Raw genomic sequence first — 15,743 nt, forward strand, 5'->3', positions numbered from 1 at the left:
CTGCCTGCAGATGTGAAGATCAGGCTTCTGATGTATTTAAACTATGTTTGGAAGTCGGGAAACATTCCTCAAGCCTGGAAAATAGCCTGGGTTGTGCCAGTGCTGAAGCCAGGTAAAGACAGAACAGAACTAGCCTCATACACACCAGTATCACTAACTTCGTACGTAGCGAAGCTGATGGAGAAGCTGGCCTGTGTTCGGTTGACATGGTGGATGGAGAATCACAAGACGCTTCCAGCATGTATGACTGGGTCTCGGCAACAGTTGAATGCACAGGACAACTCTTGTACTTGTTGAGTCACATAGAACAACAAAGAGTATATGGCTTTTCAACTCGAGCAATATTCCTGGACGTTTAAAAAGCATACGACTACGTGTTCCAAGGTGCGATAATTTGTGGTCTTGCATCTATGGGAATAATGGGGCACCTTTTACGCTTTGTTGAGGCGTTTCTTAGTGATCGCTCGGTGCAGGTGAAGTTAGGGACAGTGCACAGTAGCTCAAGGAAAATCACCAGAAGAGTGCCACAGGGCAGTGTCCTGTCGCCGATGTTGTTCAATGTGGCCATGGCTGGTTTACCTAATGCTCTCAAGATTGTGAGCAAGATAGTACAAATATCAATTTATGCCGACGACATATGCATCTGGATTTCTGGATATCAGCATAAGCGCTTGGAAATGTTTGGCCAAAGAGTTCTACACTCCGCACAAACCTATCTTGAATCCATTGGACTAACAATATCAGCTTAAAAGTCTCAATTCATGCTATTCCCAGGTATGCCAAGACGAGAAACAAGGATGAAAATATTACTTCCAGGTGCGCCAATTGATCAAGTCAAGTCCATGAGGTTCCTTGAAGTCACACTATGCAGCAGGATGAATTGGCGACGAGCAGTAGACAAGACAATGTCAGCGCTGACGCCCCGTGTAAACATTTTTCGAAGGATAGCAGGAACAAGCTGGGGGAGCCACCCGACATCAATGATAAAGTTACACGAGGCAGTCAACCGTGTGCTTTTCCAATTGCTTGTGATCTCTCCGAGTGAGTCACAGTACGAACGGCTGGAAAAATTTCATCGTAAAGGCCTCAGAGTTGCTTTGGGAGTGCCAAAGTTTGCAGCGAGCATAAAGGTGCTTCATGAAGCTCGTCTTCCGCCGTTACGTATTCTCGCCTCTCAACGACTGCTGACATAGCTTTGCCAACTTGGCGAATCGAGCCCAGGAAGAGCACTACTCAGTCGCCTTCGGCGACGCACGGAGTCCCGAGCTTTCGTGGCCCTCAACACTCTTCGCCATCTTATCATCAATTTCCCCAAACAAAGACAACTTCGACAAGACCCACCTTGGTCACATGAGGATGTCGACTGCCAGGTGACGATTCCATGGATGCAAAACAAGCGTTCCACACCCACAGCAGAAATACTTTCTTTGGTACTTGAATATATTGAAGAAAAGTACGCCGATCATTTGAAAGTTTTCACCGATGAATCAGTGGGCATAGTGCGCGGAGCAAGCACTGCAGCGTTTGTGATCCCATCTCTAAAGGTTTCCTGGGCAGCGAGACTCGAGTGTGTTGTTTCATTGACAGCATGTGAAAGCGTGGCAGTTCAGGCAGCCCTGAAAAAACTGAAGTTTTGTAGGCAGCAACAAGTCGTGCTGTTCTCGGACAGTAAGCCCGCTTTGCAGCGGCTAAAACATGCATCGATTTTGGATCGATGCACTCAAAGATCACTGCGAATCCTTAAAGACCTGCATGGTATGGGTATAAATATTACGTTTCAATGGATTCCATCACATGTGGGTATAGCGGGTAGTGAGGCGGCTGACAGACTTGCCCGGAGTGCTCTGGAGCTTACACCAACGAAGAAGGCTCTCAAAGACAATCAGCGTATCTTACGAGAAGCTGTAAACAAGCATCTTCACTCGTTATGGCTGACGCCTCACCAGCCATGTGTGACTCAAGGGCAATCAAGGGAAGAGGCCTGCTTGCTTCATCGCATTCGAACGGGATCAGCGCGTACACCAGCGGGGCTTCACAAGATCAGACTGTCTGCGATGCCCTTGTGCCCGAAGTGCAAGAAAAACGGTGATATAGGACACTATTTGCTTGAATGTTGTGCGCTTAAGAAGGAACGGCAAGGTTTATTTGAGGAACTGCAACAGTTAGGCTCACCATGCGACAGCGTGACTGATATTGGGTTTCCGCGTGGTTCCTCGATCTTCAGGAAACAAATGTCGTGACTTTTCTTGAAATTTTTGATTGCTACAGACCTCGCATGTGACTGGTGATAAGTGACAATTATTTTTGGTGTATAGTTCAGCGAAATAGAGTACCGGCACTGTACTGCACGTGGAATAGCACAAAGCCCGCTGTCTTATGCAGGCTTACGTCGCGCTATGAACGAATTTTATTTTAAGAGCCTGCTCATGATTAGTTAAAAACAAAAGACACAGTTTCATTTAGCAAAGAGAAAACCTGGCTGGGCAATTGCCTGCAAGTTATGCAAGGCTAGATCCGCAGGCTACCTACAACATCTTTAACCTTAACCTTAACCTAGCCGATGATTATTTTTCTGGCTCCACACAGTCCGCACAGGAATTTTGATTATGTGTCGGTATGCTCATTCTGAGACGGAGCCGACTATTGTGACGGGCCAACACTTCCACGGGCCGGGCCCATGACTTTAACGGGCGCACGGTACTGACGCAGCAACAAATCACACCCGCGCACGCACGAACGCATATATACAAACACCAATACAAACAAACACACACCATGCTATATCAGTTGGCTATAAGTAATACGTCGTACATATGCTGTTATTGCGCCAAAGCCTACCTTGCTGTGGTGGCCAAGTCATTAAGTGCCTTGCAGCCGATAGTGACCTTCTGTATGGACGCTCCGACGCGGCGACAGTAGCGCATGTCCGTGACATCAGCGACTGAGGCTATAAAGCATCCACTGCAGCATTTCCTCGACAGTGGGCACGGCGAGACGACAGCGACCATGTTGCTGACCACGAAGTTCTTCTTCGTTGTACAGGTTATCTACTCTGCTTCCAACATAAAAACTAGTGATGAAGTCATGTTAGTAGTTCTGCCGTGCCCAAGCATCTGTTAAAGTATTGCATGTGAGTGCTATTGTGCATGCAAAACGTTACTCTGTGGTGACGTTGAGACAAACCCAGGACCCACGAACGCTGATTTATTACACAGTATTCTTCAGGGCCAAGCAGACATGAAGGCTGAAATACTGCTAATAAAATCGACGAACGAACAAATAATGTGTAACATGGACTTGCGATTTCGAGCAATTGAAGCCAAACTACAGGAATTTAAAGATAAATCACCGGAAGTTGCAGCTCTTGAATTCACTGCAGCTTCCTTTAAAACTTTGCTGTCATGGCAGAGCTCCAAGATAACTGATCTCGAAGACTGAAGTCGTCGGGCAAACCTTATCATTCATGGTGTTCTCGAAAACACAAATGAAAATGACACCTGTCTTCGAACTGCTGTTGTAACCGATATATTCGAGAATACATTGGGAGTGAAGTGCAAGTCCATAGCCCGCATTCACCGTTTTGGCTTCCAAGGTAGTCGTAGGCCTGTCATAGCTTACTTTCAAGATTATCAGGAGAAACAAGAAGTCAAAGAATTCAAATAAATTGAAGGGCTCCAATATTTATGTACAAAATGATTATAGCCAGTGCACGCTGCGCATGCGCCACCTGCTTTGCAAAAGCTGAACGCGACAGCAGGAAACGGGTTACTCTTATTCACGACAAGATCAAAAATATGGCAAACTTTTTGGCTGGGATGAAGCCAAAAATGTACGTGTAGCCCTTAATCCGCAAGCTACAGGTTCTGATTGACCAGCTCGACAGTGTGTGTCCACAAGTTTGAGAGTGCTTTACGTAAACGCGCAAAGCCTGTCAAATAAAGTTGACAAGCTCGAGTGCCTTCTACTCACCTATGACCCTCACAATACAATAATCACAAAAACCTGGCTGCACGAAGGTATAAATAATTCAGTACTGATTCCTCCGAGATATCAAATCTTCAGGCGTGACCGGCCAACAAGAGGTGGTGGTGTAGCAATAGTTCTCAAAGATTGTATTAGTGCTCGGCCCCTTCAACAAACTCATGAGCACGAAAGTTTATTCCTTAAGGTAAGCTGCTGGGGCCATTACTTCACCGTATGTGCCGTATGACCCGGCGTACCAGGTCACTATAAAGCTCAAACTGTCGCATAGGACAACATCCACAGCAGCGGAGCTTGACGCCTTACGTGCTGCTATACTTTCTATCGCGGAAGCCAGACCTCAAAAATGGGCTGTGTTCTGCGACTCCAAGGCATCCCTTCCGAGCTTGCAATCAGCTTTACGACAGAGGGAGCATCAACAACTAGTGAATGAAATAATAGAAGTGATTCACGAAGCTTTATCGAAAGGACATGACTTGGTGTTCCAGTGGTCACCGGGACATTGTGGTATTGTCGGTAATGACCTTTCTGATAATGCTGCCCGATCCGCCCACGCGGACGCCCAGACAACTCCAATCCCATTGTCGAGAACCGACGCTGCAAGGGGCCTTCACTCGTTCGTTAACAACATGTCGGAAACTTGGCTGAGTGACCCCAATGTCAGGAACTGCCGCCTACACAAATTGGACCCATCGAGAAAGCTTCAAGTTCTATCGGACCTCTCCCGCCAGGATGCAACTTTAAAGTGCCGCCTGTGGTTAGGAGTAGCTTTTACAAAGGTGTACTCCTTTTGCATAGAAATGGCGGATAGCTCCCGATGTGAATCGTGCGACACTGACGAGACAATAGAACATCTACTGTGTTCATGTGAACGGTTTGCGAGCGAACGCAACTTGCTACGCGAAACGTTAGAGACACTAGACAGTAGACCTTTTTCCGAAGAGAAGATACTTGGCTCATGGCTCTACGCGTCGCTGGCCAGCAAAGCGACGCGGGCATTGCTAATTTTTCTAAAGACCGGACTACGCGACCGCTTATAAGCGTGCAATGGACAAAGTCACATCTACACACACATTGCCCTTCACTTCTCTCTCTCTTCTCCTTTGATCCCCTTACCCCTTCCCCCAGTGCAGAGTAGCAAACCGGACGTGCGTCTAATTGACCTCCCTGCCTTTCATTTCTTCCCTTCCTCCTCCTCCTCTCTCTTTAACACACGAATATCTGTCTAGACTATATGACCACATGTGCACGTTTAAAAATGATCGTCTGATTATTGCAGGTGATTTTAACTTGATCAATGTTGACTGGCGCGTTCCTTGCTCTGGCTCTGATGTAACGACGTTAAACCCTCTCGCTGACATTGCCTTGATGTGCGATCTTGTGCAGATTGTTAATGAGTGCACCAGAGAGGCTGGAAACACCCGTTCTACACTCGACTTAGTCTTTTTAAATTCCGATGTCTGAAAATACACGGTCTCTATTGAAGATGGCATTTCCGACCATAAAGCAGTATTTTTATCCTTCGGTATTGGTGAAAACAAAGCACATCGAGAAGAGACCAGACATGTCATTAAGGATTACTCGAAGGCGGATGACCAGGCCATTTTGGATTATCTGTGGTTCTTATGTGATAATCTTTCTGATGATGTGCCGATCACCTGGAACGAAATAAAAACTGTGATACATTACTGCACTGATAAGTTTGTGCCAAGCAAATGGGTTAGAGAAAACCGAAATAACCCATGGATTACTAGAGATATCAGACATTTGCACCGAAAGCTAAAACGAGCTAGAAAAAAAAATACCCTGCAGACTTATCTCGTTGAAGGCCCAGCTTGCAACTCGGCTAAGCGAGGCTAAGGCAAGATACTTCAACCACTCGCTTCCTAACTTTTTGAAAACTAACCCGGATAGATTCTGGCGGTACTTGAGCGATGCGCACAAAACACCGACCGAGATATCAGTAAATGGCTGTATTGTTAAAGATCCAGTCAAAATTGCAAACCAATTCAATCAGTATTTTCACTCAGAAATCACTCAGGGAGATCATGCTGACACAAACATTATTTCTCTGTCTACTATATCTGCCGATTTCATAACTGTCGAAGGTGTCCTTTCACTGTTACTGAATGTTAAGACTAAATCTTTCGATGATCCCGACGGCATACCTAATGCATTTTTGCAACGTTACGCCGAACCTATCGCGCATGTCTTCACCCATATTTTTCGTCTTTCGTTTCATAATTCAATTCTTCCCGATGATTGGCGAACGGCACGTGTTATTCCCGTATTTAAAAAAGGTGATCGCCTAAATGTTGAAAACTACCGGCCAATATCATTAACTTCCGGTCTTTGTAAACTTCTTGAGCATATCATCACGCATTACATAATGTCATTTCTTGAAGAAAACAGTATTTTGACTCCTTTCCAGCATAGTTTTAGGAAGGGCCTCTCGACTAACACTCAACTTGTCACCACAATTCCCGACTTCGCAATGTCACTTGATAAGGGCGACCAAATAGACGCCATCTCCTTAGATTTTAGAAAAGCTTTCGACTGTGTTTGCCATAGTAAATTACTCACCAAAGTTTCAAACATTGGCCTACCCATTACTGTAATTAATTGGATCCGCTCCTACCTTACCAGCCGCAAACAGTTTGTCCAGGTCGAGGGCTGCTGCTCTGGGGTTCTGCCTGTAACTACGGGAGTTCCACAAGGCAGTGTCCTTGGCCCTGTCTTGTTTCTCATCTTTATCAATGACATCGTTTCATCAGTTGACACCTTCGCCATAAGTCTAAAGCTTTTTGCAGATGACTGCATTCTTTACAAGCCAATTAAAAGTGAAAGGGACAAAGAGTGCTTGCAGAACAACCTAAAGTTTCTCTCCGATTGGTGCCATACCTGGTAGATGGAGTTAAACAGTAGTAAATCGGTCTATATGCGTATCTTAAATAAAAATACCATTTTTGCATCACGCTACACCTTGAATAATAATCCGTTGATCGAAGTGAGCAATTTTAAATACTTGGGAGTAAATATTACCAATCGACTGTCGTGGAGTAACCACATTGATGACGCTTGTTCCTCCGCATCCAGAAAACTAGGGTTTCTTAGACACAAACTAAAAAACGACTCAACTCAGATCAAACTTCTTGCATATAATACATTTATTCGACCCCGTCTAGAGTACGCATGCGTAGCCTGGGACCCGTATTTTAAAGAGGATGTTTATGAACTTGAAATGGCCCAAAGGAGAGCGGTAAGATTCATCTATAATGCCTATCACACTCTTGATTCACCTTTACCACTTATGGCTACTAACAACATTCCGCTCTTGAAACAGCGTAGAACTATCGCCAGACTCAAGTTTCTTTTCCTGCTTCGTAATCATCAGTTTAATATCGATCCCAGTAAATACATCTCTCCCTCTTCTTCCAGGAAAACCAGGCAAGCTCACAATCAAGATCTGACACCTTACTTTGCACGTACTAACCTTTTCAAACATTCCTTCTTTCCGAGAACCATTAGCGAATGGAATGCACTGCCTTCAAATGTTTTTCCTGAACGTGTCATTCCCGACTTTGAAAACTACATGCATCTTTTGTGTAATCAACACTGTTGATACTTCAATGCTAGATTACCTCATCTTATTATTTCACTTTTGTATCTTTACTTTTTTGTGCTTGAAACTGTTTCTAGAAGTTTGTTCGCTTTTTTTTCTAGATATTTATAACTAAGCATCCTGTTTAGTATGACTTGTTTTTCAGTAGGTTTGTGTATTCTAACTTGCTGTATAACTTGTTCGCTTTTATCGCTATGCTCCCTTTTTGTGCCCCTCCTGCTTGGTCTACGGACTGCAGTATGTAATAAATAAATAAAGAATAAAATAAATCGTGACTGCGTGTATCGCTATTTCGAATTTCAGGTGTGATCTTTTTTAAATTTTTTTACAATGTGAGGGAACTAAAGTCGCTGCTTCAAAGAATTCGTTATTTTTTAGAAAAAGTTCAGGCGGAACGCTGAAGTTGTCTTGAAATGGCGCGATGCATACGACATTATTGCTTTTCCTCTGGTGCCTTCTTCGAATGAGGCACCAGCGTGATATCCACGACCTAATTTGTTACTAGAAACAATACTCATGAGCCCTAAAAAACAGTGACAATCCTTAGCGCTCTTAAAAAAACTCGTTGTGATGTGGTCCGAAGCAGAAACTAATTATACAAAAATGTTTTAGAGCTCGAGTACATTCATTAGGACAGCAAAGTAAGTAGGCCACGAAGATGTAATGCTAACATAACTTTTCTTAGTGGTGAAACATTTACTCTCATTTCTCTGTTAGCAACACTGAAGCAGGACTGAAAGTTGGGCCAGTTGGTGACACATTATGGGCAGTACCAGCGCACAAACTCACGGGACGAACAGAAAAGACGCAAACAAGCGCTGTTTGTGTCTCTTCTCTTCGTCCCGTGACTTTGTGCGCTGGTACTGCTCGTAATGTATCACCAACTAGCCCAACTTCCAGTCCTGCTTCAGTTTATTTCTTCTACAAAGGCGTCTTTTCCTCGTGTTAAGATATGTTTACAGCACTTGTTTGTGTCTCTTCTCTTCATCCCGTGAGTTGGTGCGCTGGCACTGCCCATAAAGCAACACTGACATTGTATTTTTATCACTGTCATAAAGTATCTCGTGTGCGTGAACGATTGATCACATGTCAACTGTTACTGACACGCAGGCATTGTACATAAGATACCACTTTGACAAGATCAATAAAGTCATACGTACGAAGAGCATATGGTTGTGGTGGCAAGCTTAGTAAGATGATTGATCCGCAAGAACGTTGACGACTTCCCCCCGGGGGACGCCAACAGTGCTTACAGAGTACACCGATGAGAAGACCAAAGGCTGCCGCTACGACACCGTACTTCTGCATACGACTGCTGAAGTAAAATTCCTCCTTACATGGTACGCTTATTGCGTGCGTATGTTTAAAATCTTCTATCACAAGCCTCGTTCAAGATCAGATCCCCTCCGTCCCATTGCACTTGTGATGTGCTCAACTACGCCATGTTTAACCAACTAGGTTATGTCTTAGAGCGCTTTCTGACCGCTAGCTACATGTAATCTACGTATAGCATACCGTTCTCAAAGCGTGCGGTTGTAGCTTTGTGGGCGTCATGTAAAGGCAGCCCGCAAGAGGTGGGCGCAGAACGCATGTGCAACGCAAACGCAAAGCTTCGCGTGGGCAGTTGTAAAACTGTATATTCAACAGTATGTGCTTACGCCGAGGTGCCGCAAGCGCGAGAGGTGTGTCAGTGGATGCTATGCTTTGAGCAGGGTGAAACTTTATAGAACCAAGATTCGCGAATTTTTTTATACGAAGTGAACCTACGATGGTGTACAGGTGACTTTTCGAATACGGAGGATCTTGGTCACGTATATTGTCTCCAATGTAGTTCACGCGACAGGTGTGAGCGACCGATTGATTTTATTATTTATTATTTTCAAGTACTGCTGCCTAAAGCAGGGCTATTACAAAAGTTGGGTACATTAATACAACACGAAAGAATAACGGTAATATCACAAGTTCTTCCACAGAACAAATACTGTCACATTTTATGCATAACTTGGTACAAAACGAGGATAATAAACGATATAGATCATAATATTAAACAATAATGCTCAGAAGAAACTATTTCAACAAATTAGTATTTGGAAAACTAGTTACAATAGTGACTTCGTCTATTTGGAAGAGCATTAGACTACACGATGTAATCATCATTATATAGCTGACATATGTGCTTCATTGTACTGCACCACAATGCTCATGCTTCAAAAAAAGCTCGAAACATGCATCTGACCTGCTAAGCTAGAAGCTTAACAGCTTTTTGGTTATTCATACAATACTTTGCTCCGTGTGAATATACATATTTCTTTATGTGTTTGTTCATCAGGAGTTATATTTTGTTTGTGAATTGTTGCCAGCTCCAATGTTCAATCTGCCCTGTGTCTCGACACCACCCATTTTTATGTGCGCCTTGTGCCACTGATCTTGGACGCCTCATTTTTAGATGCTATAACAATTGCCGAATCATCCCAAATAATATGATCAGTGCATGCCAGGCAAGAAAAAAGATATCAGGGCTCTCATCACCTCATCTCACTTCGAGGCTACAATTAATGCCATGCTTTATTATACCACAAAGTACTCCCACTTGACTATGCATCGTAATTTAAGAATTTTGTTGTGAGAGCTACATTGGCTACTATATTGACGTTTTGCTGCATTCGGTGGTTGCACCGCTCACGCCCTCACCTGACTTGCGACAGAGAAGCCAGTGAAACCACATTGCAACTGCGCTTACAGTTCAAAGTCAACAATGTGTGCGTGTTCAACTCTATTGTGCTGTTCAAACTAAACAGAGAAGGATCAGGCACTGCATTGCAAATATAGAAGGGGCGGCTTGGTCGGATTTGTCAGCAGACATGAAAAATGAGTCGAAGCCATGGCCTGAAAGGAGCCATAGATTTCGTCATCGAAACGAATAAAAAAAAACAAGTTGCAGCTTTGCCGCAAAGGCGAAACCATAAGTGCCATAGAAACAAATTGGAAGCTCACGCGCAAACTGGCAAGCAAACCAAAACGTGCCTCACGTTTCTCAAGCACAAATGACGCAAGAAACGTACTCACAGGCTCCGATGAACGCGAATAAGTGTCTTAGTTGTTTTATCATATGAAGGCCGTGCAACGATTGCAGTGACCATTTGCTCCCCCTAACTACAACAAAATTGTTCCAGTGCAAGCCCAACGCCATCCAATACGTAAGATTTTCCCCACCGGAAGATAAGGGCGTGAGAGAGATCGTCCTCTCCACAAGCCAAAGTAAGCATGATAGATAAAAGCCACTGTGTGCTCATTGCGCCATCTTGCTGATAATGCTGAAAACACGATAATTCCCTCTCGAGATCCCACCAACAGCGGTAAGTGGTAGATATAAATAGCTTGCTGTGGGAGCGTTCAAGGAGGTACCCTTTGGTGGCTCAGTGGGTAAGTCCTCGCATTCACGACGTGGAGGTTCCACGTTCGGTTCCGCGCGCCACAGTCTTTTTTCTGGATTTTCTTCTGTTATGCGCCTTCATATATATAGATACGTATACATATACGGTGCATGACATCGACGCCGACGCCCACGTTGATGCCCACGCTGACGCCAGTGGTGAAATCCAACCGAGAGTGTCCATAGAATTGCTATCGTAATAAAAGAGCCAGCGAGCTATGGACGTGGAAGATGAATGAGCCACATGTCTCGAAAAGCGTAACTCTCCAGAGAACGTAGCCGAAAACAATACACCGATTTACTGGGCACACACAGCAGCTCTGTGGATGCAGCCTGCCAGCCATTTCCAAAGGCAGGTTGTGTTCGCAAGTCTGTTGCGGATGCTACCTAAATTTCTCCTTTAAGCTTATCTCAAATTGGCGCTGCGCACACCAAGGCATAACTGAATGGAGTCGGAGCCGTTTTGTTTTTTAAGTTGCATTCCGTGCCATATTAACCAACGTTTTTTAGCATAACAAATATGGCTGAAAAAATTCCACATGTTTCTTAATGTTTGAAACTTTTCCTGCTTGCCTACAGGGCTGCGTTTTCGCTCAGACACACTGGCTCACTTGGGGACAAATATCGCAATATATAGTGAGCACTTGTTTGCCAAGTCTTTGCCTCGCTGGCACTATATTCATTTACTGGAATTGACACTGCAAAAGTTTATAAGCTTTTGCTCCTTATCTTAGAGAAGTAAATTCTCTAGGAAACACTGCGCACTTACTTTTTTAGGTTTATGAACTGAACCTAAATTTTGTGTGGTTTAGCACTGCATTTTTTTGCGTTTGGCGTGTTTTACAGTTCTTAAGTTTATTTATTACTGTTCTTTCAAGGACAAATCAGTGCGCTTCTACTGCATGTGTTCTAGTAAGAAGAGAAATTCAGAGCTTACGAAACTCAGCAAATCGTTTTAGTGATCAGGATGAAGTAATCAGTGCTGTTTTGCTGTTTTTAATGAAACAATTTCTGGTTTGTGTGTGTGTAGATTTACCAGGGTAATAGTGGGATGCCCTCAAGGGTTGCCTAGAGTCGGCTGATGGGAGTCCCAAGGGCTTCCATTTGGTAAAGTGATCCACCATCACAAAGAAGTCAAAGCTATGTCGCAAAGGCAAAGCATTGAATGCGTTACCAACAAACTAAAAGATCTTGCGTGGAACGGAAATCAAATAAGAACGTGCTGCGCGTTTCTCGCGTGCAAATGACGCACGAAACGTGCTCACAGGTACGGATGCACGTGAATAAGCGTGTCAGCTATTACTTCGCCTTGTTTGAAAAGCGCGCGCTTTTTGCTAACGCAGATTGCGATAATTTCAGTGACCTTTGTGCACCTGGTAGGTACAATAAAATTGTTCTAGGTAAAAGCCGAGGCCAGGGAAAACGTGCAATCCTCTCCTTCACCCCACCGCGTGATAAGGGTGCGCGAGGTGGTGGGACAAAGTACTTGGGGAAGATTAAAGCGCCCTCCGCCGCACGATGTGGCGATGTGTCTCGTGGTGGCTTCTTGCTGTTAATGCTAGAAACACAATTCCCTCCGAAACGCCCGTCAGCACCTATGAGTGGTAGATATAAATGGCTTGCCGTTTGCAGGGTGAAGGGTGCGCTCCGCGGAATTTTCGTGGTTAACGCCTCGCTGTCACGACGCAGAGGTCCCACGTTCGATTCCGTGCAACAGAGTGTTTTTATAAACCTCTTCCCTTGTATTTTCATATATATAGATACGTATACATATACGGTGACTAACGGCAACGCCGGTGGCATAATCTAGCCGAGAGTGTCTATATAATTGCTATCGCAACAATAAGGTAGACAGAGGCTGGCACGGTACGCGTAGGAGCTTCATACAAACTGTTGGAATTAGAAATTGCTTTTGCGGCAGAAGGCGGCTATAGTCTGCACAGCAGCAGTTGTCTCCACAAGCGGTAGCAGGAAAGGTTAGTTAAAACGCTTGGTCATTCAGTGATGCGTATGTTTTGTCATGCATGCATATCATTTTATAGCCTTTTCTTAGTTTGGCTACCATAGTGCCTTGTTCATGGGCACAGCTGTAGGTTATATTTCCAGCTACAGAATGTCAAGCCATCAACACACTTAGTTTGAATGCTTCGACACAGCATCTAAACTTGTTTTTACTAAAGTCAGCGCTGCGAAGTGTTGGATACTGCATGTTTGCTGCACCTTATAGTACATGAAGTTGGGGTTGATTTCAATAGTAATTGTTTGCATGTCTGCCCGACCAGTGGGTTTGAAGGACCAACTTGGCAAGTCCATTTTTGCCATGTTTCACTCGTTGCTATACCGGGTGTTCAAAATTAAGCTTTATGATTTTTTTAAAATTAGGCGCTCGAAGGCACGTGAGAACCACTTGTGCAAATAAGTTAAGCGGCCAGGGGGACAGAAAGTTAGATGATAATTATCGCTGTCAGCAGCCCAATTAACTAAAATTAATTAATTAACTTTTTACTGGCTGCGGTAAGTTGGCATGTTTATATTGAAAAAATGTAGGCAGTGGTGTTTGTACACAGTTTCAGTTGGAAGATTTTTTCTAGCACGCCTGTGTTCCGAGATATCCGGCTCCAAAGTTTAATTGTCTTTCGCACGATTACGCATGCAAGAGGGTGAGGGTCCGCGCAAAGCTCCTCCCTAAAGTGACGCATCTGTTGCGTGTGGTGTTTAGTGTGTGAAGAGGGTGGAAGCGTAGGCATAGGTGATAGCAATTACCCTTGCCCTCTTCGGCCGTCGAAATCAAAAATCGAAGAACGCTTGCAACCAGTGTCGTAACACGCAACTGCAGAGCCTCTAACGATAGTGGCAGATACCATGCCGAGATAATGGTGCGAGCGGAGAATCTGGATGCCAGTGCGCGTGCGTAATAATCACTAGAGAAGCATGCGTGGTCGTTGCCTGGGCTACGCGAATAGCGTGACTGCTGATGTCCGAGTACTGTAACTTTTATTGAAACAAGAGCAACAACTCCACCAATAATAACTGAAACAGTTTTATCCTTGCTAACGCATATTTCCTGCTGCTACATAAGCATATTTCGGTCATGCACAAATCTCATCGAAACTCTTCACCTCTCAAGACGTCAATGCCCCAAAAAGTGTTCAAAATGCCTGCCTTCGGCAGCAACGCAAAGCATGAACCGCTGTCGCGTCGACTCGATGACTCGGCGCAGTACTTCTGCAGGAATACTCGCACAGGCAGATGTTATCCTGTCCTTCATGTCATTAACATCGCTGGGCTCTGTTACGTAAACTCGATCTTTAACGTAGCCCCAAAGGAAAAAGTCGAGCGGAGAAAGGTCAGGTGATCTTGGTGGCCAAAACATCGCTCCTGCGCGCCCAATCCACTGTTGTGGAAAACGTCTGTCCAACCAGTTCTTCGCCCTGGTAGAAAAATGTGGTGGTGCTCCATCGTGCTGAAACCATACTTGGCGCAGGTCATTCAGGGAAAGACTGCAGACAAGATCATCAATGACAACACCTAATATTTCTTCTGTGTACATCTTTCCGTTCAAGTTGTCCTCAAAAAAGTGAGGTCCGATGATCCTGTCCCCGAGTATGCCGCACCACACATTCACACTCCAGCGAACTTGATGCTTGTGCTGCCTCAGCCAGTGTGGGTTTTCTTGTGCCCAATAATGGGCGTTGTGAAGATTAACACTTCCATTTCGGCAAAACCGAGCTTCATCAGTCCAAATTATTCTGTGCAAAAAGTCATTTTCTTGATCAGTTTTGATGAGGCCCCAATTGCAGAAGTCAACTCGCCTTTCAAAGTCCGCCTCATTTAGGTCCTGATGAAGGTAAACGTGATATGGATGGAACTTGTGCTTTCTTAAAACATTTGTGACTGTTCCGATGCTGCGACCGCACTGATCGGCAATCTGTCGGATGCTGAGCTCTGGCATCGAGGTTACGCACGCGACAACGTCGATTTCAAAGTCTTCATCGACGATTGCCTTCCTGGTCCGTCTCGGAAGGTGGACAGAGCCTGTTGTGCAGAAGCGTCGAAACAGGTTTGTGAAAGTGGGCCTTGTTGGAAGGGGACGGTGTGGGTGGCGAGACGCGTAAAGCTCCATTGCTAACGAAGCGTTGCCATTCATTTCAGCCATTGCAAGCACCACGTCTACTTTTACTTTGGTAGAATACCTCACGCCAGAAGCAGCCATATTAGCTCGAAAGGACTCCACGTGGATTTCCTTGGTAGACCTTCAATGCAGAGACGCTGTGCTCTAACCGGAGGCACCCTAGTGCAGGACGGTCCTGCTAACGCGTTCACAAGAAGATGTCTCAGTGTGATCTAAAGTCACGAAAAAACGTCGCGAAAAATGGTCTCCTGTTATCGCGTTCATCAGGATCATGCGTAAGGCTCATGGCGCACCGCGCTGTCACATTTTGATTTCGCCGGCCGAAGAGGGCAAGGGTAATTGCTATCACCTATGCCTACGCTTCCACCCTCTTCACACACTAAACACCACACGCAACAGATGCGTCACTTTAGGGAGGAGCTTTGCGCGGACCCTCACCCTCTTGCATGCGTAATCGTGCGAAAGACAATTAAACTTTGGAGCCGGATATCTCGGAACACAGGCGTGCTAGAAAAAATCTTCCAACTGAAACTGTGTACAAACACCACTGCCTACATTTTTTCAATATAAACATG

General features: G+C 44.8%; 1 protein-coding gene and 1 long non-coding RNA gene across 3 annotated transcripts in view; one reads left to right on the forward strand and one right to left on the reverse strand.

The window, feature by feature from the left end:
- Nucleotides 1–15,743, reverse strand: part of LOC142784521 (uncharacterized) — a 247,088-nt gene that overhangs the window by 102,891 nt on the left and 128,454 nt on the right. The window lies entirely within an intron of this gene.
- On the forward strand, nucleotides 981–7,451 carry LOC142784469 (uncharacterized). The gene is made up of 3 exons (XM_075882846.1): nucleotides 981–1,161; nucleotides 1,747–1,887; nucleotides 7,420–7,451. The coding sequence occupies exons 1-3, from the start codon at nucleotides 981–983 to the stop codon at nucleotides 7,449–7,451; spliced, it is 354 nt and encodes a 117-aa protein (XP_075738961.1).

The sequence above is a fragment of the Rhipicephalus microplus genome, unplaced genomic scaffold, assembly GCF_043290135.1.
Source record: "Rhipicephalus microplus isolate Deutch F79 unplaced genomic scaffold, USDA_Rmic scaffold_14, whole genome shotgun sequence".
NCBI lineage: Eukaryota > Metazoa > Arthropoda > Arachnida > Ixodida > Ixodidae > Rhipicephalus > Rhipicephalus microplus.